General features: G+C 50.9%; 1 protein-coding gene across 1 annotated transcript; it reads right to left on the reverse strand.

Annotated features, from left to right (window-relative positions):
* Nucleotides 1-4399: 4399 nt before the first annotated feature.
* fam110d (family with sequence similarity 110 member D) lies at nucleotides 4400-19109 on the reverse strand. The gene is made up of 2 exons (XM_023812995.2): nucleotides 18937-19109; nucleotides 4400-7511 (listed from the first exon to the last, which is right to left on the reverse strand). Exon 2 carries the CDS (start codon nucleotides 6833-6835, stop codon nucleotides 5612-5614), a length of 1224 nt encoding a protein of 407 aa, XP_023668763.1. The 5' UTR covers nucleotides 6836-7511; nucleotides 18937-19109; the 3' UTR covers nucleotides 4400-5611.
* Between the last annotated feature and the right edge of the window lie 2089 nt (nucleotides 19110-21198).

Consider the following 21198-nt stretch of genomic DNA (forward strand, 5'->3'; position numbering starts at 1 on the left):
ATGGGAGATCATTATCATAACCTCACGTCGATTAGCGAAGGCTGGGGGTTGACTGCAAGGCTGGATAAATCCTCCCCCTGAGACACAAGAAGGCCTTTATACCCATCTTTTTTCATATTAAACAGTTTAGTCTTTTGTTTTTTGATGCTGCAAGCTCTGCATTAACTGCAGTCTAGTCACATGGCAATGTTTATTTATTAGGACTTTCAAAATAAAAGTCTCTGCTTTAACTTGCCGTGTCCCCCACAAGTGTTTTAATTTTGTTATTGTTTCGTTGGAGAAACACTGGATATCTCTTTGTTGTCTGAATTATTTCCCCTACGACTGGAGGAAGTTCCAAGTTTTTGGATGCATAAACCGAAATTGAGACCCTGAAATGGGTAAGCGGCCATGGAAGATGGATGGATGGATCAACCGACGTTATGCGATCTGTGGCACCCAGGAGAAGAAGCAGCTGAAGTTTTGAACTCCAGATGTTCACGCATGGAGTGTTGCTGGTGATCTGTGTGATGTCGTCATTAAGAAGTGTGTCAGTAGGGCTCACATCCCAAGCCTGACCTACCTTTGCCGTATGTAGTGGGTGTGTCCTGCATGGGTTAGTCCTGGGGCGTCGATGGGGGAGGTCAAACGCCGTATGGCGCCGTGGTTGACCGGCCTGAGCTTTAAATACAGACGCTCGGCCCCGAGGCCGTGGGCGAGGCTACGCTTTGATGTGTAGAGCAGCCACACACAGAGGCTGGCAGATGTGGCATTTCCGTCACGATTTCTGTCTCCCTCTATCTTAAAAACCTCAAAGTGTGCAACAGTGACCCCACCCACCCTCTGCCCAAATACTGAGGATCCTTTCCCTCTTCCATCTTCAACAGAAGGCCTGCTCCGCTCACAGCAGCCTGGGCCTCGCCTTAACTCCAGACCCTGGGACCGACGCTCCTAACCGCTGGAATGAGCCTGAATGTCTCCCCCACAAACCACAGCGCATAAAGGCGCATTGTCTCAGGCCTGTTTATCCCGATAACCCCAGGTTGGTCCAGCCTGAGAGTATTTTAAGAATCACATGAACACTGAGGACGGAGAGGAGACTGGGTACGGTCCAGCCACAGAGGACATGGTTCTAGACTGTGTGAGGCCGGCGCGTTTGTGAAAAACAGGAAGCACGCACAGCTGCCAAGGCGGGAACGTCGAGGCACTGAGTAACGTGCTATTAGTGCTGAAGTAAAACAAACGAGTTGTAACAGGTGGTGTTCCTTCCCACCACCCTGGGCCTGTCGCCAGGCCGGTTTGACACAAATCACTCATCCTGACAGCTCCTTCCACTTTTGCCCCCCACCCCATGCATCTTCACTGGCTTACATGAAGTGACTATCGGCACTGACATCGGTCCAAATGTCGCTGGCCAAACTGGGCTACGTCTGCCCTACGACGCATCCCACGCAACCCCGTTTAATCACGGCCCCTGCCCTGGCCTCGTGCCAGGTCACTCTGGATCACACGCACACTTTAAATTTGTGTCTCAAGAATGACCTTCTACATGCGATACTAAGACCTTCTGAATGTGACACTACTTGCAGATTGAATAAGCAGGTGGCTTATCCTGAGCGATGGAGTACGGTGAGCAGGGTTCGAATTCGGCCCAGCTGTGTACCTGAACCGGGTCTCAGAGGACTTCCCGGCCCTGCCCAAGCCTTTGGGCTTTGCTGTGGATGACCCAGTACTGCCCTTTCTCCACACCAGGGGTGACGTCAGGCCTGCACTGGGAGGGGGGTTATTAGTCACAGATAGGAGACGCAGAGCCCCGGGGCACCAGGGGGGTCATGGGTGAAAGAGAGCAGAGAAAAGGGCTGCCCCCCCCCCTGATTTATGAGCTCAGGCTGCCATCGGATCTCCTTTTGCCCTGGCCAGGGTTTTGTTAGGGGGAGGGACAGCAGGGCAGAGGGGTCAGGTTTCCGGCTCCTGTTGGGACTGTCGGGGGCAGGGGGACGGGGGAAGGGGAGGGGGGACAAATCTCAGTCATTGGCCTTCCTGTCCCACTCGTATGAAAAACACAAAACGGACAGTCAGATACCAGCCACATGCCCCAGAGATGATGAGAAGCTGAAGTTTGCGTTTAAAATACGAGTTCTGAAATTTCAGGTAATGGAAATGGTGGATGGATTTGCATTTTCCTTGGAATTATGCCCCAAGCGCGCGGACGCCGGCGGGAAGCCGTCGGTCCCTCTGGCTGCCAGCCTCGGCTGCTTCATGGATGGCTGCGAGTGCTGCACCGTCGGTGCTTTCACAGACATGCGGCCCTCGCATTACACGTCGCATTGCAGGGGGTCATGTTCCCCGAATGAAACCAGGTGTGTAAATGCCGACCCACACCCAGAAGCTGTGACCCCGAGGTGTTCCACTGTCCGGATCTCGCTTCAAACTGTGCCCTCTCGCTCCAAACAACATGGCTGCTTCCTCGGCAAGATCGCCCCGGGGGCAGTGTGAATGAGAGTGCTCAGAAAGCTCGATGACCCCCACCCCTCTCACTGTGCTCCATCAAACTGCTGGACCAGAAGAACTAGGTCTGACCCGTCACGCTTCACATCCACAGCCAGTGTGACTCTCATACCTTCTGAGGGACTTTTAAAAGCTTTTCTGCTCTCTTGTCCTCTGGGCTCTTGAGATGCACATTCGTAATGCCTGATGCTTCCACAGCCCGTGGACTGAGCTTTTCTGGACTTCTGGACTCATTCTACCCTCTGGTGATCTGTCTTGTATCTTGCGCCTAGGCTTGCATCACAAGGGACACTTTAAGAAGCCCAAAGGTCTCTGCTAAAAAGGGGCATCAAAAATGCGCCCCCCCCAAATCAGCTACTTTTACTGTTGCCACCCCCTCACAAAAGCCAAGAAATACACCATGGTAGAAAATGATAGCGGGTCATCTGAAAACCCAAATAGCCCAGGGCCTGGGACCACGTGAACGCGCCTGTGTTTATGTACACTCACTCTCTGCACTCTCACGCCATCTGATTAGGAATTCCTAATTGTGAGGGTTGGACACAATGCAATTACGTAACTGCATTTTTTGTGGTACTTTACCCTGTTTACTGTGTTACCCATGCCGGGGACTGGAAGACGGCAGAAAGAGAGAAAGGGCCGATATCTCAGGCTGTAAGTGCAAGCGATTCGTTTGACACCCGTCGCTAGGTAGCCTAACAATGTTGGTGGTGAAGCTTCCTGACTCCCTGAAGTTTAATATTTGGAAAAACAGTGGTCAGCGATAATGCCGCTTCGGCAGGGGAGCTGCGTGCCTTTGAATTCCTGCAAGCCCAGACCATTTAATGTGGCACCTACCAGCCTTTCAAAGTTAGCAACCCCAATAAAGTGGGACTTTTAACTTCTGTTCTGCTCCACCACTGACCTTGTGACCGTCCCCCCCCCCCTCCCCACCCCAGAGACATGGTGGTGCTTTAAAAGCCTCGAGCTGTCAGAAACACCCATGTCCTGCTGGGTCCTGCTAGCGAGCAGAACTGCAACCGCAATCACACCTGGAGACCAGGGTGGCTGGGGCCGCTTACCCTGAGTTGAGGTTTTCAGCCTGGGGGGCTGGGACTAGACACCAGCTGTTTGTCTGCATGGGACCAACAAAGGTGGGAGGGGCACAGATAGATGAGGGATCCAAATCCAAATGAGCATAAAAAAACCTTTTTCTACAAGCCTAAACAGAATGAGTCATGGGGCCCCACAGCGAGTGTGAGTGACAGGGGCCCATTGTCCTCCTCGAGTGCGGGGTGGGGGGGGTTGGCACAGCCCAGGGAGGGCTAGGTAACTTGATCACCGGGGCCCAGAATCAGCTTTTGGTCTTTTGTTATGTGCAAACAGTTCTCACTGCCAATCAATTAAGCTCCACCCCCTGCCCCGCTCTCTCCCAAAGGAGAGCAGGGAAAACAGGGTGACGCTGCTGGAGTTGTGAAAGGAGAGACGAGGAGGGTGGAGATGCTAGAGGGGAAAAATTACAGTTACTTTTAATTAGCAGCAATTGGGGGTAAGGGCCTTGATCAGGGGCCCACAGGTGAAATTACTCCGCTGACCATGGGATGTGAACCAGCAACCTTCCGGTCACAGGCATTGTGCCCTTGCCCACTGAGCCACACACTGGGCCCCAGCCAGGCCCCATCTGAACTGTGAGTCACAGACTGATTGTGTGGGACGCCCCACGTCTGAACCTGCAGCACCGGGCTCTTTTAGAGACACTGAAATGTCAACAATAAAATGTAAAGACTTTCTAATTAGAAATTCAGCATTTAAGTTAGTGCTACATACTGTAACTCGAGAGTTTTGGTCAATGTGCAACGTGGCTGTGTGGCGAGTAGATTACGAGGTCGGGTACTCAGACGAACGTGGACAAAAACAGAATCACAAATAGCCATTCACAGTCAGAAAAAACTGCTTTATTGTGATTTGGTTTCCTGTGAGAATAAAGCTCTCAGAAATAAACCAAATATATACAGACCCATGGGTGTAAACATGCATAACAACATTTCTCAGAAATATCACTTGGTTTTCATGAAGCTGCAACATGCTGCACAAGAAGTGGTTCCTAAAAGCATGTCTGATGAAGGTTGTGAGCCTTCTCAGTGTCTACTACGTGCCTCGGGTCCCACCCAGGACGATGGCCGAAGGGAAGGTCCAGAAGGGACCTTGAGGGAGTGACCTAACACAGCAGGCGAAAAGCAGGCAGCTGTACCCACAGCAGCAATAATGACACATTCCAGATGCTCATGTGATTCTGATTTCTGTGCAATACTGCCAGTCACCTGTTAATGGACCTAAAGACTCATGTGCTGTATTTATAAGACAAACTTGTATTGCTCAGATTGATGAGAAATACATCAAGAATAGGACACAGACTCCTCACAAGGAGACCCAGCCTCCATCCATCTGTTCACGGTATCCCCACCCATCTTCCATAACAGCTTATCCAATGTAGGACCTGAAGCTTATTCCAGGAAGCCCAGATTATGAGGCAGGGGGCATCTAGGAGGGATGGGGGTGCCAATGCATCTCAGACGCGCGCACACACACACACACACACACACACACACACACAGACATTACCAGACTCATCAGAAATGCCAATGGAGTGGTCTGTTAAAATAACCCATGGGGTTTTCAGCTCCCCTCGCAATCAGATGCCTCCCTGTCCCCTGTGAATGTTTACAGCGCAGAGATAAACCTGGTTTTCAATTTGCCAATCCCCCCCCCCCACTCTCCTTCTCTCCCCCCCCAAACAGCTCAGGACTTTAACTGGCCCAAAGGTAGAGTCCCCTGGCCATGGTACACAAGAACAGAGAGATCCAGCACCGCGGAAGCCGGGGCAGATCCGTCTGGTGCTGAGGGATGCCTGCGTCACCCGAAACAATAGCGCCACCAACTGGCGGTAAACAACACAGTCTATCGGGGGATTCCCCTCTGGAATTCATGTGCCCTGTCGTTACTGGCCTCTGTCAAAAGATGAGATAGGACACCGTCACCAGCCGGATGCTCCCGGACTGCCGAGATTCCCGATATTCCAAACCGGGGGCACAGCAGCACACCCCAGAATTTACAGTATGCGATGCCAATCCGCAGAGGCATTTAGCTACACGGTGGACTCCTTGGGCCCCTGCTGGACAGCGTTCCTGCACCCGTAGAGCCACTTGATGACGCGGGCGTTCCTCTCGACGATGGACACGACCGACGGCAACTGCTCCGTCAGCTCCTCCTCGGCGAGCCCCTCCCCCGAGTGCCGGGAGAACTCGCTGGCCTCTGAGCCGGGTCCGCCACCGCCGCTGACGCTGCGCAGCACCAGGGACAGCGTGTCCACGGAGCTGCCGCCTGACGGGAAGTTTTCGGGGCCCAGCCTCTGCACCATTTCCAAGTCCAGCCCACAGTAGTCAAAGAAGCGCTCTTTGTCAGACAGTGCCAGTGAGCAGCGTAGGCGGAGGTCCGATTTGGACCGCCGCAGCCGGGCTGTCTCGCGAGGCACAGCCAGCCTCCAGGGGTCGCTGGGGTCCTCTGGCGTGCTGAGCCTCATCCTCTCAGGTGAGCGAGGGCTGTTGGGGGTCGACATAGACCCATGGTCCGTCTTGATGAAGCTCTTGGTCTCCTGTGACGTGTCCCGTTGGTCCGTCCAGGACATGCGGGACTCTTCGTCCTGCGCCGGCACCCTCTCCTCGCTGATGGTCATTTTCGGGGGCCTGCCCCGATCCCGCATGGACCCCTGGAAGAGCCGCTGCACAAAGCTACAGGTCTTAGCCTCGCCTCCACTGCCACTGCCACTGGTGTTTTTGCACTCCTTCTTCTGCCGATAGATGACGAGCGAGTCGGGCCGCAGCATTCGCTTGCCGTTGCTGCGCCGCAGCAGGGGGGCGCTGTGAGGGGCCACCAGGGGGGAGATGAGGACAATGGGCCCCGGGGATGCCCGCCCAGTGTTGCTCCAATTTCGCTCCCCCACACCAGCATTACGGCGGTTCTCCTTTTTGGCGTCTTCCTCATCCTCATGTCGAATGATGAGGGAGCCCAGGACTAAATACGGGGAGTCTGGTGTGTGGCGGGAGCTGGGGCGAGGTGTGGGGGCGCCAGACACAGCAAGGGGACGCCGAGGCACGGGGGGAGGGGTGGCACAGGGTACCAGCACTGGCTCCTGCTTGGTGTTGATGACCTGCTGGCTCTTCACATATTTGGCCTTATCAGCCTCCAGTCGCTCCACAGCACTGAGTGCAGGACCCCTGCCCCCGCCATCCATCTGCCTACGCAGGTATTCTGGACCCTTGTTCAGGAGCCTCAGGGGGGACGGAGAGCCGATTGGCGTCAGAGGCTTCATGGTGCGCCGCCCTGCTGGTTAAGGACATCAAAGCAACTGGGGCAGCAAACGGCTGCCTGGCGGCGCTGAGGGCGTGACTCTGATGTGGGCCGGCACACCCTCACACACTCTGCCAGAGCGCAACAGGCTAACGATATGTGGCTCTGGAGATGGACATGAACTTTACTCCAGGAGCTCAGTTAGAGAAACGGGGCTGCAAACAGAGATCCCTGGACCCCGTGGTGTCGGAAGTCTGTCCCGGAGAAAGGTACCAATTGCAGGAGCCGCAATAGCAGAGCTCACTCTCGGCTTCGCTAAAGTTAGCGTCTTTGTCGGTCAGATTGGGAGCCGTACAAATTGATATCTATATCCAGCACTTACACAGATCCGGGGATGAATGGGTAGGCAACTGGTAAATCCTTTTTCCAACATCCAAGTTTCCCTAAATGAGTAGCCAGTTTGCCCACGAAGCACCAGAAATAGCCTCAAGAGTTCACTGGGAAGGGGCTGCTATTTTTCCCTCTCCCTTCAAGAGCTCCACCTCCCCCTTGATCATCCTTTTGTGATGGTGGCCCCGGAAAGGGAGGTGTAATTGACTCAAATATTTGCCCCTGTCGGCTGTCTCGGGACCGCTGCCGATGAGGTGACCCCTGTCAGATCTTTGTCGTATTCACGATGTTCCCTGTGAAGTCACATACTAGGTGGAAGGAAGGGTGAGAGACAGAGAGAGAAAAGAGAGAGAGAGAGAGATTCACATTAGTAGATGGAAGCTTCCGGTCTCCAGGGTCATGGGGGGGTCACTCGGCACCCCGCTATCCCGGGCAGCTCAGAACCTGGAAGTCGGTTCTCCCACCTCGCCTCCATCTCCTGCTGCTCCTGACTAAACCTTTTCCTGCCTCTGAGCCCAAAGAGATCTGAGAATCTGCATCATAGCCCTCGACAAGAGACCATAATGTTTTGCTTGTTTTCATTTTCTGCAGTAAGCATGCCTCCCCCCCGACATATTTTGTCCATTGCAGGCCGTCACTAAAATTTCATCATCCGGCCAACAAAACTGATGAAGGTTGGACCCCCTTGCGGCTGCCAATTGTTATCATATCTAAGGGGGTTGCGAGACTTGACCGGTGTTTTTTGGGGGAGGTCTCCAGATAAAAAATCTGAGAATCATGAGCATGCGACAATACATGAAGGAGGGGATTAAGCAGGTCATCTCTCCCCGGGTTGGTTCAGCCGCTCCAAAAGCTCCACGGCACTCGAATCGCAACTCAGTCCCAGCGAGTCACAAGCTGGGACTAAATAATGCATCAGCTGGTGAATGTTTAACAAGCTACAAGAAAGAAATGTCTACTGAAAGCGTGAAGAGGCAGTGTGAAGAGGCAGCGTGAAGAGGCAGCGTGAAGAGGCAGCCTGCTTCCCAGCGAGTCGGCACGGCAACAGAACGGCCCACGCCGCGAGACCAGTGGGTGTTATTTTTAGGCCCTGGATGGGCCGAGGGGAATGGAGTGACGCCGCGTTTGCAGCGGGACGGGTCCGATCGGCGGCGACATCCCGGAATAGCCGCGGGATATTTATAGCTGGGAAGACTCTCCCACCCGGTTATTGCGTACGTGTCGATGCGTCAGCACTCCACAATGCGTCTCAGAGGCGGAGACCAGGGATTGTGATTGAAAACGGGGGGTCGGGGTCCACTGTGGGCAGGGCGGCGAGGCTGCGGTCCATCCTGCCAGCCAAGCCTGGCGCCGCCCAGACACTCCAGTCCTCACTCGTTTATTTTCCCTTTCCTCCAAATCTTCCTCCAAAAGATTTTTCACTGACGAAAGAAGCGGGCAGTTCACCAGCCAGAGCTCAGGTTCTTGAAAACTTACAGATTTTGAGTCCTCGAAAATATTTACTTTTATCTGGAAGTTTTAGACAATACATGGAGTACTGAGCAAAAGTGTATATTTCCTCAGAAAACAGAATTTAACACTGGACCTTTTGCAAATTAAGAGTAACAACAAAACTAAGAAGATTTTTTTCTGTTCTCCAGCAAGTTACTGATATCTAGTTGGACGGCTAGATGAACACAGCTTCAGTCCCCAAACCTCTCCTCAGGGGCACCTCAGCCATTCCATGTGTTTGTTAAATATCACCACCAGCTTAATTAATTAATTAACTTAATGACTTAAAAAAATTGATGAGTTATTGATTAGCCAAACATATGCTAATAGCCAAGTCAGCAAAAACACAGTTATGGAGTATCTCTGATAGACATAGTACTAGTTTTACCCCAAAATGAAGATTATTTTACACCAACATGAACACCATTTTTACTTTTGCACAGTAATGTATCCTTTTAAAATAATTTTAAGTTATCTTAATTAAGGATACAATTGTTGGGCAGAAAGGGAATCTCTAACTAATAGAATCCATTAGATTTCCTTACATTATGTAAACTGTAAAAGCAGCAAACTATTTAGCAATGGCAGTTTCACTATCTTTACATCATTGGGCAAGAGAGAAACAGGCGACTTCACACCAAAATGACAGCATCTCTGATTGGCTTGTGCTTCTCATAGCCATGTTCTCATGGTGGTGAGGTATAATAAGCACTCAACAGAAGCTACGTCTGATGTGACCACAGTGTTAGTCTCTGGCCTAAATGCAAATCACACATTTTGTCCTTGTTGCAGAATGCTTCATTTTACCTCAGCCTGCTCTCAGGGGGCCACCAAAACACTGCTTAAAACCAAAAGGACTCATATGTGATGCAAGATGTCAGACAGAGCTATTTCAAGGCTTCCCGTCTCGAAAACGAACAATAGTTCACCTCCTCTGCCGGGAAAGACATCCTCACCTCAGGCAAACAGAACCAGGCGTTTTGAACCGGTGGAAGTTCTCAGTGACAATTACCCAAGCTGCTAAAAAGCTGCAGGTGGACCATGTGGAGGTGGCGGTCCCGGACTTTGGAGAGGGCGGGTTGGCGGTCCCGGACTTTGGAGAGGGCGGGTTGGCGGTCCCGGACTTTGGAGAGGGTGGGTCAGGATGTATGTCATGGGCCAGTCGGGTGGGAACGGCTGCCTTGTCTGGGGCTCACCTAGTAACTGCCCCCCCCCCCCCAAAGCTGGGTCACACACCTTTGAGAAAACAAATCACAACCACCCCACCCCCCCCCAGCCACTTGACAGGTTCGTTCGTTTCTGCTTCTTCCATTTTTCCCTTCAAAGCCTCGGCCATAAATCCAGTATAAAAGGGTCCTGCAATGTCCTCCAGATGTCTGTCAGCCTGAGAAAGCAGCCGGGGAAGGAATTGTCAACAGGTGCTGTGGGGGGGGCATGCAGGGGAATGTGCTAATAATGACGGCGGGTGTTAGTGTAGGCCATCCCAGAGCCCCCCCATGGCTTTCTTCTTGAGTCTGTGTCGTACCTGGGGGCACCGGAGCACTAAACTATAAGGTGGGATTACCATACAGCCCCAGTGCAGATCTCCACTTCCTTATTGAGCAGAGCACAGAAAATAAGCCACTGCAGAGCCCCCCCCCCCTCCCCCCCCAGGAGTGTAAGGAGCAGGCCGTGATTGGTTAAAAAATTAAAAAAAAACATTGCCTGACTACACACCGTTAGCTGAGTCACGGATAAATCGCTAATTATTCTTTAAATATTTATTTCTATAGTATCACAGTATTCTGTTTTTTGATGGGGGGGTATTTTACTTGTACCTGTATCGTGTTCTCTTTAAATCTGTCTGCACTGGATTTACTTGGTGTGCTGTCTCTGGAACTTGTCTGACGGCACTGCATTCTCACTGCTGTATGGCCCACAATCAAATGCATCTTAACCGTAACATCAAGCTGAAGGTAGAAGCACAAGAAGCCCACAGTTGCTTCGCTAATGTCCTGATGAAAGGAGCAGCCGCCTTTGCTCCGGGCGTCTACAGAGCGACCAGCTGAGTGTCCGCCGCACTGACCGGAGAGGCAGAGAGCGCTGCTGGACCATCTTGTGCTTTTTAAATGACCGTCCAGAGAGCGGCTCTGAAATCACCCAGAATACCACTGTTTGCACAGGGCAGAGCGGACCGGAGGAAACCGAACTGTCTGACATGAGGAATGTCACTGGTGATGATATTCTACCTGCACAGTGTGTATAGGGGGCAGTGGCTCCTAGTCAGGTATTCTGTTTTTCTATTGGCTGTTTCTTCAGGACCCCCGCAAGCCCCCACCCCCATGTTGCACGGTTGCATGTCCCGCATCAGCTCTCACAGGACAGACGTGAGCACTGCACCTCGCCGCCAGCTCCCAAGGCCTCGCTACCTTCCCAGCTGCGACCATGCCCCCCCACAGCCTTTCATGTGGCCCCCTGTGGCACTGTGGGGTGGGCTTAGAGGGGGGTGGGGGGGCTCGGGCCGTGAAAGGAGAACCAGATGTTCTGTGTCCGGGGGTAGGATGCTGGACAAACATCAGCGGCATGGAGGCCCCCAGTGGTCATCAGAGTACTGATACCCCCCCCCCCCCCCCCCCCCATGGAGGAACTGGCCACCTAAATGCATTTTCTAACCTGTTTGGACCTTAATTAACAGGATTGTCTGGATGGCAGCAAAATCATTTGTGTTTAAGATGTGTGTGTGTGTGTGTGTGTGTGGGGGGGGGGGGGGGGGGCAGGGGGGGGGCTGGGGGGGTCATGCCAAAGATCATCACAGGATGCTTGAGTTGAATGAGGTAAACAAGAAGCCTCTTTGTACTGGTCTCTGTTAACCTTTTGTTTAGGTTTACTGGACCGTCCTTCCTGGGGAGTCCATCTACGGCCGAAGAAGATATTTGATGCGACCTCTATGGGGAATAAGCAAAGCGGAACACCGCCTCATTCATTCCTGCCGAAACAGGGAGGACTTCGCTTTAAACGCTGGACAACACTTCTTTTTTAGCCCGTCACATGACCCCAGTCAACCCCCCCCCCCCCCCCCCCGACACTGGCCACTCCTGGACCAAAACAGGCTGATGGAACGTACTTGCGTTCCTTGGAAACATCTGTCGTTTTTTGCTGCATGTTGTAGGCTCAGGACACGGAGCATGGACCCCCCTACCTTTCCGAGAAGGTGGTACAGCCCAATTTACAAGCGTCCGGCTCCTTTAATGCGGCGAAGGAGCAGGCGGCTTCCATCACATCGGCCACTACCCAGAGAAACGTGCCGGCTCCGAATCGCATTTAGTCACTGCACAGCATCACAAAGGGGGCTAATTGTCCCAAAGATCTGCTGAGGGGGGAGGGAAGGAACCCTTTCTTCGACAGCATTATTGATGGGGCCAGACAAAAAGCATGTCTGGCAGCAGAGATGGGCCGGGGGGGTGAGCAGTTCTCTTTGGTCAATCCCCGGAAAACAAAACAACCAAAATGAGTAAAATACAGACACTCTCAGAGCCATTACTTGCCCTTTGCCCTCCCACGTGGCACACTGACAGGTCACTGGGCAGCTCAATGAGTCCCCAACGTGACCCCAAATGCCCCCCCCCCCTTTGTCTATCAGAGCTAATGACTGTAAGGCAGGAGCCCCAACCCTGACAGCCCCCCACAAAAAGACTGTCTTTAAAATGGCCTTGGGTCACCATGAAGTGTCCCGATGGACATATACTAGGGCGGGGGCACAGGGCCCCAGTTAAAAAGCTGATTGGTCCTTGGAATCCCCCCCCCCCGTCATTCACCGATTCTGAACATATCCCTGGCTAATGATAAGATCGGTCCCTCTGTATGAATAATAGCTGCTCTTATGCACCCCACCCTAAAACAAATCTTTAAAATCACTACATGGGAAATAGTGCAAGATGGTCGCGTTGGGCCCAGGAAACACTGAGAACCAGGGTGACTGAGCTCAAAGTCGGACCTGAGATCCAGCCGACGGTGGGGGTCCCACTGATGCTCTGATCACTCTCAGAAAACCCGGAGTGCCAAACAGGACAGCTGCCTCCCCGTATCCAGAACCTTCCGTCGCTCGCTCAGTCCCTGAGGCTCAGCTGTCCGACCGACTCTTCCGGAACCTGTCAGTCCCTGGCTGGGAATCAGACTAATTACCACGCCTACGGGGGCAACAGGACAGTCCCGACAGGGGCACCAACCTACAACCACAAACCCCGCGTGACCTTTACACTCCCGGGAGAGGGGGTTAGGGGGATGTCACAGACACACGTACATTCCGCCCCCCCTCCTCTACAGTCAGGAATGCACGGCTGCCCCTGTATCGCTCTGGGATGATGGAGGATGGGAAGCGGGTTGTGCGGGTGAAAATGTATGCAGGTCTGTGTGCAGGTCCTGGTGGCATGCTGGGGGAGACCCAGACCGCCTACAAGCAGAGGGAAGGACGGTCGGCCGTGGGAGGGGGAGCTGTTTGCTCATTTTGCACACCTCACACCCCTGGGCCCCCCACATACTCTGTTTAAGCCTTTTTGTCCCTCACATGCACAGCTCAGGTGCAGTACAGCTGTGGTCCTGCACCCTGTGCTGCTCCCATGTCCAGAACCAGAGGTTGATAGGTCAGGTCCAGAAAATCAAAAATGCAGACCAAGACTGTTTCAACCAACCAGTTGAGTACTCTGTGACTCTGTGAGTACTCTTTATTCTCACCTTGTCATCTCAAAGGAAAGTGATCCGACTGGTGGCTGAGGGTTTCGGATATGAACACGCTCACAGTAGATGTACATGGCCTGGGTCTGTCAGCTCTGCCTGCTGTCTCCTTCTCCGGAATGTGAGAAGTTAGCATTCCACCGCATGCTGGTGCAAACTACAATACCCATATCAGAAAAATACATTCTTCAAATAGGGAGCTTAGCAAACGCGACTGCTGTATTCCATTATCACGTTTCAGGCTGGGGACCCAGAGCATGTAAACAAAGGCGCTAGCTGGTGAAGATCACTTTGTCCCTTCAGCCGATACAGGACATCCCCTGAGCCTGGGGGGGGGTTAACCCTCCCCTAATCCCTGGCCACCTCACAAGCCCCAGACTGGGGGGCCCTTCCTTGGAGATCCAGATGGCTCTTGCTGGGCCAGAGGACACATGTTTGGGCTGTACGGATTAACCTGCCCCTCCTCACTAGTGAGAGGTGGGTGTGGCCTGGCTGTAGCATCCACGTGCTAATCACCGACTGGCAGGATGGACGCTGACCACAGCCCTGCGACATTCGCACTATACAGTGCCGCCCACATAGACTCGGACACGCAGAACACGGTGCTTCCAAAATGCCGCCATTCGCAGTAACTTCCGGATAATGTTGTGACGACTCTGTTTTCGACCTTCTGCCTACATGTTGCAGGGGACAGATCCTGCTGTTGTGGTCCTATTTCCAGACTGAGGGGCTATTTTTTCCACACTCCAATAAAGAAGCGTCAGCTGTAAGGATTAAAATGCCGCACATCTCCCTGAAGCCACACTGCATCCCCACACTGCATCCCCACACTGAAGCTGACCACAGTGAAGCTGTCATCGGCTCAGACTCGTTAGCAAAAGCTCTACTCTCCTCAGACTCAACACCCCCCGATGTGGCCGGAACGGGCCTGTTACTCATTCCCCATCAACAGCGTCGCCCTCCCTGGGATGTGTGTCGATGATGACAGACAAGCAGAGAAGGAAGGACCAATCAGACAGGGCAGAACCACAAAAAAACAAGGGAAGAAATGGCTCTCTGGAGAATTAACCAATCAGAGATATTTATTTCAATATTAATAGATAACACCTCCATATGGAGTCACCCACGTGGATCAGGGAAGCAGACGTGATCGAGAGTCCTTAAGTGTAGATATATAGCGTGTTAAAATCTCTAAGGCAGCATGAGGATCTGTGAACTTCCTAATACAATTTATTATGTTGACACTGCAGGTAAACTCTAGTTTCATCACATGCTTTTCCGTGCTGCTATCTGCCAAGTTGCCTGCAGGAAGGTTCCCATAGACGGTGAGACAATGGGGCAGGCAGAGCCACGGGAATAATGAAGCCAAATTAAAAGCCGATTCCCGCTCGCGATCTGTGCGAGGAGCACGGTGTTTGAAGTCCCACAGAAGCGGCTGTCAAACCAGCTGTCTCTCACACACACGAAAGAACCTCAACCTTTCCCCAAAGCGCCGGGGGAGGGGTGGGGGGGCAGGTGATGTCACTTAGGGGGACACTATCCCCTCTAATTAGGAAACTTGAGAGTGTGTCTGTAACTCAAAGCATTTTCCCACCAAGCTAGTCACGCCCCCCACTGCGGAAGGCAGGAATTATGAAAGCAAATGTTTCAATTTTTGGAAACAGCTATTTGCTAAAGGGGGAAAATGCAAGTTGCTCACTGCAGCGAGGAACTTTATCCCGCGCAGACTGCCTGTCGGAAGCTGAAGCCATGGCGTAGCTGAGAGCTGCACAGCCAGCAGATATGCTGGATGTGCGAAAGCTAACCTGGACCTTAAGATTATACATTTAAGGACGATCGGAATAAAAAAACACATACAACAAACCAAGAATGAACGCGTTTGAATTTACATAGTACTTATTCAGTCAATGCTTTAATCCAAACTGAAAAACATTTTTGAGAAAGCAGGGTCACACAGCCCATCAGGGGGGGGGGGGGGGGTTAAGGACCTGGCTCAGGGGCCTAACATTGAAATCACTCTTCTGACTCTGGGATTTGAACCAGCAACAATCAGCTCATAGGCACGGGTCTTAACCTGATGAGGCACACGCTGCCCCCCCCTGCATGAATCTTAACTTGGGACACCCTCTTACACGTCCCACACTGTAGAGAGGGTGTCACTGCAGACGACCACTGCAGCTATTCGGGGCCTGTGAAGGTTTCCAACCCTGGCAGCCTGCACTGTGTGTCAGAAGCACGTGGCCCAGCACACGGGGCCAAGAGGTCACTCTGAGATGCCCCCCCCCCACCCCCCGTGTCCGGAATCTGTCCGGAAACCCCTCACTAAAGTCTAAGCCCTGCAGAAGTACACAAATCTCATTCCACCACCTTAATAAGGCAACAACTCCCCATCAGCCCCCCAGGACAGGATGGCTGCGAGACCTGGTCGCTCGTGGGGGAAACAGCCTGATGTTCTCTGCAGCTTTCCTGAGTGACACCTGAACAAACTCGTCACAAATGTGGTGTGTATCTTGTGCAGTATGTACTGGGGGGGGGGCTGGGGTTCACCCATGGACAGCAGAATGCATCTCATCAAAGGGGGGGCTAAAGGGGGGTATAAAGTCATTTTTACTTGTCAGTTATATTTTGAGAAAACACAGTATACAGTAATTAAGGTTTTTATTAATAAAGTTTCATTGGTTTGCATTAAGTTGTTTAATTCAAATAATTAAACTTTTTCATTATCCTTCATCACAGCATTCTTAAAGATGCTCTGAAAGTTACCTGGATATGGGCCCACATGAGCCGCCCCCCATGCCCAGTTCTGCAGTTCATGTGCTCACCCACTGGGTCTCCAGCTCAAGTTAACAAGGGACACCCAGTATGCGTTATGGGATGTCAGCCCAGTGCCAGTCACAGACCCTGGTCCCCACATCATAACACTGATTCAGAGCAGCACTGACTCCTGGTAGCAGAGACCCTTGATAGCACTGACTCCTGGTGGCAGAGACCCTTGATAGCACTGACTCCTGGTAGCAGAGACCCTTGATAGCACTGACTCCTGGTAGCAGAGACCCTTGATAACACTGACTCCTGGTAGCAGAGACCCTTGATAACACTGACTCCTGGTAGCAGAGACCCTTGATAACACTGACTCCTGGTAGCAGAGACCCTTGATAACACTGACTCCTGGTAGCAGAGACCCTTGATAGCACTGACTCCTGGTAGCAGAGACCCTTGATAACACTGACTCCTGGTAGCAGAGACCCTTGATAACACTGACTCCTGGTAGCAGAGACCCTTGATAGCACTGACTCCTGGTAGCAGAGACCCTTGATAACACTGACTCCTGGTAGCAGAGACCCTTGATAGCACTGACTCCTGGTAGCAGAGACCCTTGATAGCACTGACTCCTGGTAGCAGAGACCCTTGATAGCACTGACTCCTGGTAGCAGAGACCCTTGATAGCACTGACTCCTGGTAGCAGAGTCCCTTGATAGCACTGACTCCTGGTAGCAGAGACCCTTGATAACACTGACTCCTGGTAGCAGAGACCCTTGATAGCACTGACTCCTGGTAGCAGAGACCCTTGATAGCACTGACTCCTGGTAGCAGAGACCCTTGATAGCACTGACTCCTGGTAGCAGAGACCCTTGATAGCACTGACTCCTGGTAGCAGAGACCCTTGATAACACTGACTCCTGGTAGCAGAGACCCTTGATAGCACTGACTCCTGGTAGCAGAGACCCTTGATAGCACTGACTCCTGGTAGCAGAGACCCTTGATAGCACTGACTCCTGGTAGCACTGACTCCTGACGCATTGATCTTTTGTGATGAGCCACTGGATTCATAGTCAGACGCATTTTTGTGGAAATGTGGTTGAGTGAAAGTTCGGTTGAGTTTGGTCTAGGCTGTCTGTATAGTTTTGACTGGCCCTGAGAAATTTAGTCTCTGCTCTGCTCTAAGAAGTATGTTTGGGGTTGTGGTCTGTTTGTCAGAGTCTGTGTGTACAGGGATCTCTAACACTACCCTTCCATCAAAATGTTCTCGTTAGCTCAGTTAACAACTTTTGTACCCTAAGAAGATGTCAAACAACACCTTTTTTTCCTGGTCAGTATTTGGGCCTCTCACCATGGGTACTGGGCAATCTGCTTGAAAGTTTTAACTTATCAGAAACCACTCTTTCCCCCAGTCTCCCAGCTAAGTCATTTTTATGCCCAAGATTCTGATAAATCCTATTCACGGTTCATCAGTGCTTGCTAGAGGTGTTCAGTTGCAACTGGTGGCTCCTGTGAACACAGGAGTCTTGAGATGTACTGTAGATGTATAATGTCACAAGACTGCAGCTGAACTTGATGTCTAATTACAGGGAAAAGTAGTTTATGTTAGTGGTGCTTAGACTGACCGTTTTGCTATCACCCTCTTTAATCTTCAAGATGTGCAGTATCCTAAGACATTTCTCATGTCTAGACTGATTTCATTCACTCCGACTTAAAGGTCTGCCGCGCCTCTGTATAATTATTCTGCGACCTTGTATCGCAAATCGTAGGCAGTGAAGTGAAGGACAAACGGCATCAGGTCTGCATCGCCTGTCCCAGAGACATAAAAATCGGGGGGAAAAAATGTGCGCAGCGAATTGGCCGCATATTGAATTTACTCCGCCAAAAATTATTTATGGCATAAGACTGAGTTACAGTCATTTTAGCTGACAGAAAGCTCGCAACATTAACAGACTGCACATATAAGTTTTAAGTGGCCAAACAAATAAGGAGATGTGTTTAGATCCATCAAGCGACCCCCCCCCAAAAAAAGAAGTCAGGCATAAGATTAATTACTGGCAAGACTGCGCGCAGGAAAAAAGCCAGGTCCACTTTACAAAAATTAAATTACCGGTATTTTACAACCAACAGGTCCACCCGGATCATCACGCAGAGAGTTCCCATCGATCAACAACCTATAGTATTTATTATCTTAATCACGTTCAGTTTAACGCTTGAATTACATTAATTTTATACTTTTTCCACTCTAGTCCCAAATTAACTCAGTGTTCACGTTAATGCAACTAAAGTCACTAGCAAGTTTTTAATCCAACTTAATACAGGTGTCAATGTAAGCATATGAAAGCAATACGTCGCATCATGCATAGGCTCAGGACTAAGTTTCGTTATATTTGGTTTAAATGTTTCCGTCCGTTTGTATCAACATGTCAGAATAACGAAATCGGATGGGTCCGCACTGGTTCACCGCTTTAAAGTATACTTTACCACTCCATACCCTACAGAAACCCGATCTCCAGTGCACTTTAGCTGCTTTTATATGCTGTGTCACAGGTAGCCTAGTCTGCACCCAGGTTAGAATTAAACTAAAGAAGTTCATTTCCAGTCAAACTGCAAGCGGTACCGCTAGAGTCTGATGGTCAGTTTAGTGACAGGTTCTAATCCCATGCGCTCTTCTGTATGGACATCTGGCATCCCTGAGCCAGACGGGATGAAGCCTGTATTTCGCAAACGCATGTTTAACCACAACAAGCAAACAGGGAGTTATTTACTCACGTCTTACTGCGCAGCCCCCGTACCCCGTCCGGGATCTTATCCGAGCTTTGCTGGTCTGATCAGTCAGCCGCGGAACTGCCGTGTCCCTGGAGCTGTGAGCACGTCTACTGCGAAGTGGCGAGTGGGGATCGCCCTGTAAAGCGGCGCGCGCGTGTGTGTGTGTGTGGGGGGGGCAGGTGTGGCCGCCTGCCACCTTTTAGCGTGGGGGTGGGTTGGGATAGACTTTGGGCAGGGGGATGGGGGGTTTTCCGTACCCTGCGCTCTGGGCGCGTTACCGCAGACCCCGCTGCAGTGCCGCCTACACGTCATTCCCGTCACGTACTTCGGGTGATTTCGTTTAATACGAAGGGAACCGCACTATGGGCATTTATCATCCCTGTCACATTTTCCTTATTATCTCTAATTATCGAAAACATAAAAGGACCCTGGTTTGAACGCGAAACCCTTTCAGGAATTTAATAGGACGTAATCTGAAATGTTGTGTTTGAGCAGCTTATGTGGCAGGGAGCCCACGCTGCTTATTAATGACGCTAATTTGGATTATTATAATGCAGTTTTAATTACACTTCACAGCAGAAATACCAGCACAATTAATCACGCTTGTCACATCCCCTCTATTTTCTATTAAAGCGGTCCTATTTGTTAAATACCCAGTTTAAAAATATACTGTATGTAGACCTATTTTATCAATCGTGGCGATTTCCACTGACTTGAAATATATTAAGCAACACATTTGTCAATATTTCACCTTAATAAGGACTTGGTTAAAATGGGTAAACTAGAGAAAAGCTAATTCAGAAAATAAACGGGCAGTAAGTTACACACCGGGTCCGAAGTAATTTATGGCTTGAAATGTGTTTCCACAAAAACCATTAAGTCGTATTAGATGCATAAAACCTTGAAATAGCCCGATATGCCTTGCAGCATCAGGTTGCTAAGAGGCTTTTTCAACCTCGTTTATTTAATTGGACCATCGGTCTGGGAAGCAGAGCTGTCAGTACTTCTAACCGTCCGCTTATTACCACCCATCGGTTCCTTCAAGCGCATATCGGGTGAGTTTGCTTTGGGCCACAAATCCACAGTGTTCACGCCGGACAAGCCCGCTTGATGGCTAGGAGAGAATGTTTCTCCGGTTTTTACGGAGAAGAATTAAAGAGGTAGACATATTACTTCCTATGGAGTGTGAAGCCAGAACCATTGGAGGAGTTTGATGTTTGCATTTCGGGGGATAAAAAGCCGGCATCCTGCTTACCTTATGTGTTAACGCGCGTATCTGATGCACACATAACCTATTACTCTGTCTCCCTTTAGGGTACCAACAAATCAGTTATGCAAAGGTGCAGAATGCCAGCATAGAACATAGCACAATGCTGGTCTTGCTAATTAATTGCAACTGACTTAGGTGTGGGAGGGGGAGCGGAACATTTGTTAATTAGTCTTCACTTTGAACTCTTTAAATGTGACTGTGAGTTTTTCGTACAGAAAGAGGTTGTGTTGTGTTGTCCATTGTCCATTTGTCTCAGTCAAACCTTATCAAGAGAGACTCACACACGGAGGGGTCTTCCTGTGGGGGGGCGGATATCCTGTCAAATTCAGGGGACCCAGGACTTGACAGGGGTCCTTGAATGCCTGAAATCATATTTAAAACTGGGCGGGGGGGGTGATATTTTGTCAGGGGGCCCAGAATTTCTCGGTATGCTGTTGCACATAGGCTACAAAAATAGACAAAGGGATGTCACTTGGTTGGCTGTTATCCTTAGGGGTCACTTGTATGATGTCAGCTATCAGGGCCCCTCGCAGGTCTGTCTGTCTTGGTCTTTCTGATGTGATTCCGGGTCTCCTGAAGAGGCTGAACAGTTTGCTTTCTTCATACTACAGATCATTTGGAAGCAATCAGGGCATTTTCCCAGCAGGCCAGCCAAACAAACTAACCCTCACAGTCAGCAAATTACTAAAATATATCTTTGGGGAACCCCCTCCCCCCCAGTTGGCAAAATATAGCATAGGGGACTTCAAAGTCCAGGGGTGTGATTCCCCTTGGACCATCCACTCACTGCAGTAAAGGCTTGAGTGGTGGGTGACCAGGGTGATTTGTGGCACAATGGGTTAGTAAACTGTAGCTGTGGTCAGAAGGTTGCCAGTTCAAATTTGCGGTGAACAGAGTAAGCAAGACCTCAAATCCCCATTTGTTCTAGGGTTTGTTTTACCCGGCTTTCTCAAAAATGCATGAAACCCTTTAGACAAAGTGATGTGGATTGGTGT

Source organism: Paramormyrops kingsleyae, chromosome 9 (genome assembly GCF_048594095.1).
Source record: "Paramormyrops kingsleyae isolate MSU_618 chromosome 9, PKINGS_0.4, whole genome shotgun sequence".
Taxonomy (NCBI): Eukaryota; Metazoa; Chordata; class Actinopteri; order Osteoglossiformes; family Mormyridae; genus Paramormyrops; species Paramormyrops kingsleyae.

Bases quoted from the DNA above. Each gene is read 5' to 3' on its own strand.
- fam110d (XM_023812995.2), bottom strand. From the start codon at position 6,835: ATGAAGCCTCTGACGCCAATCGGCTCTCCGTCCCCCCTGAGGCTCCTG.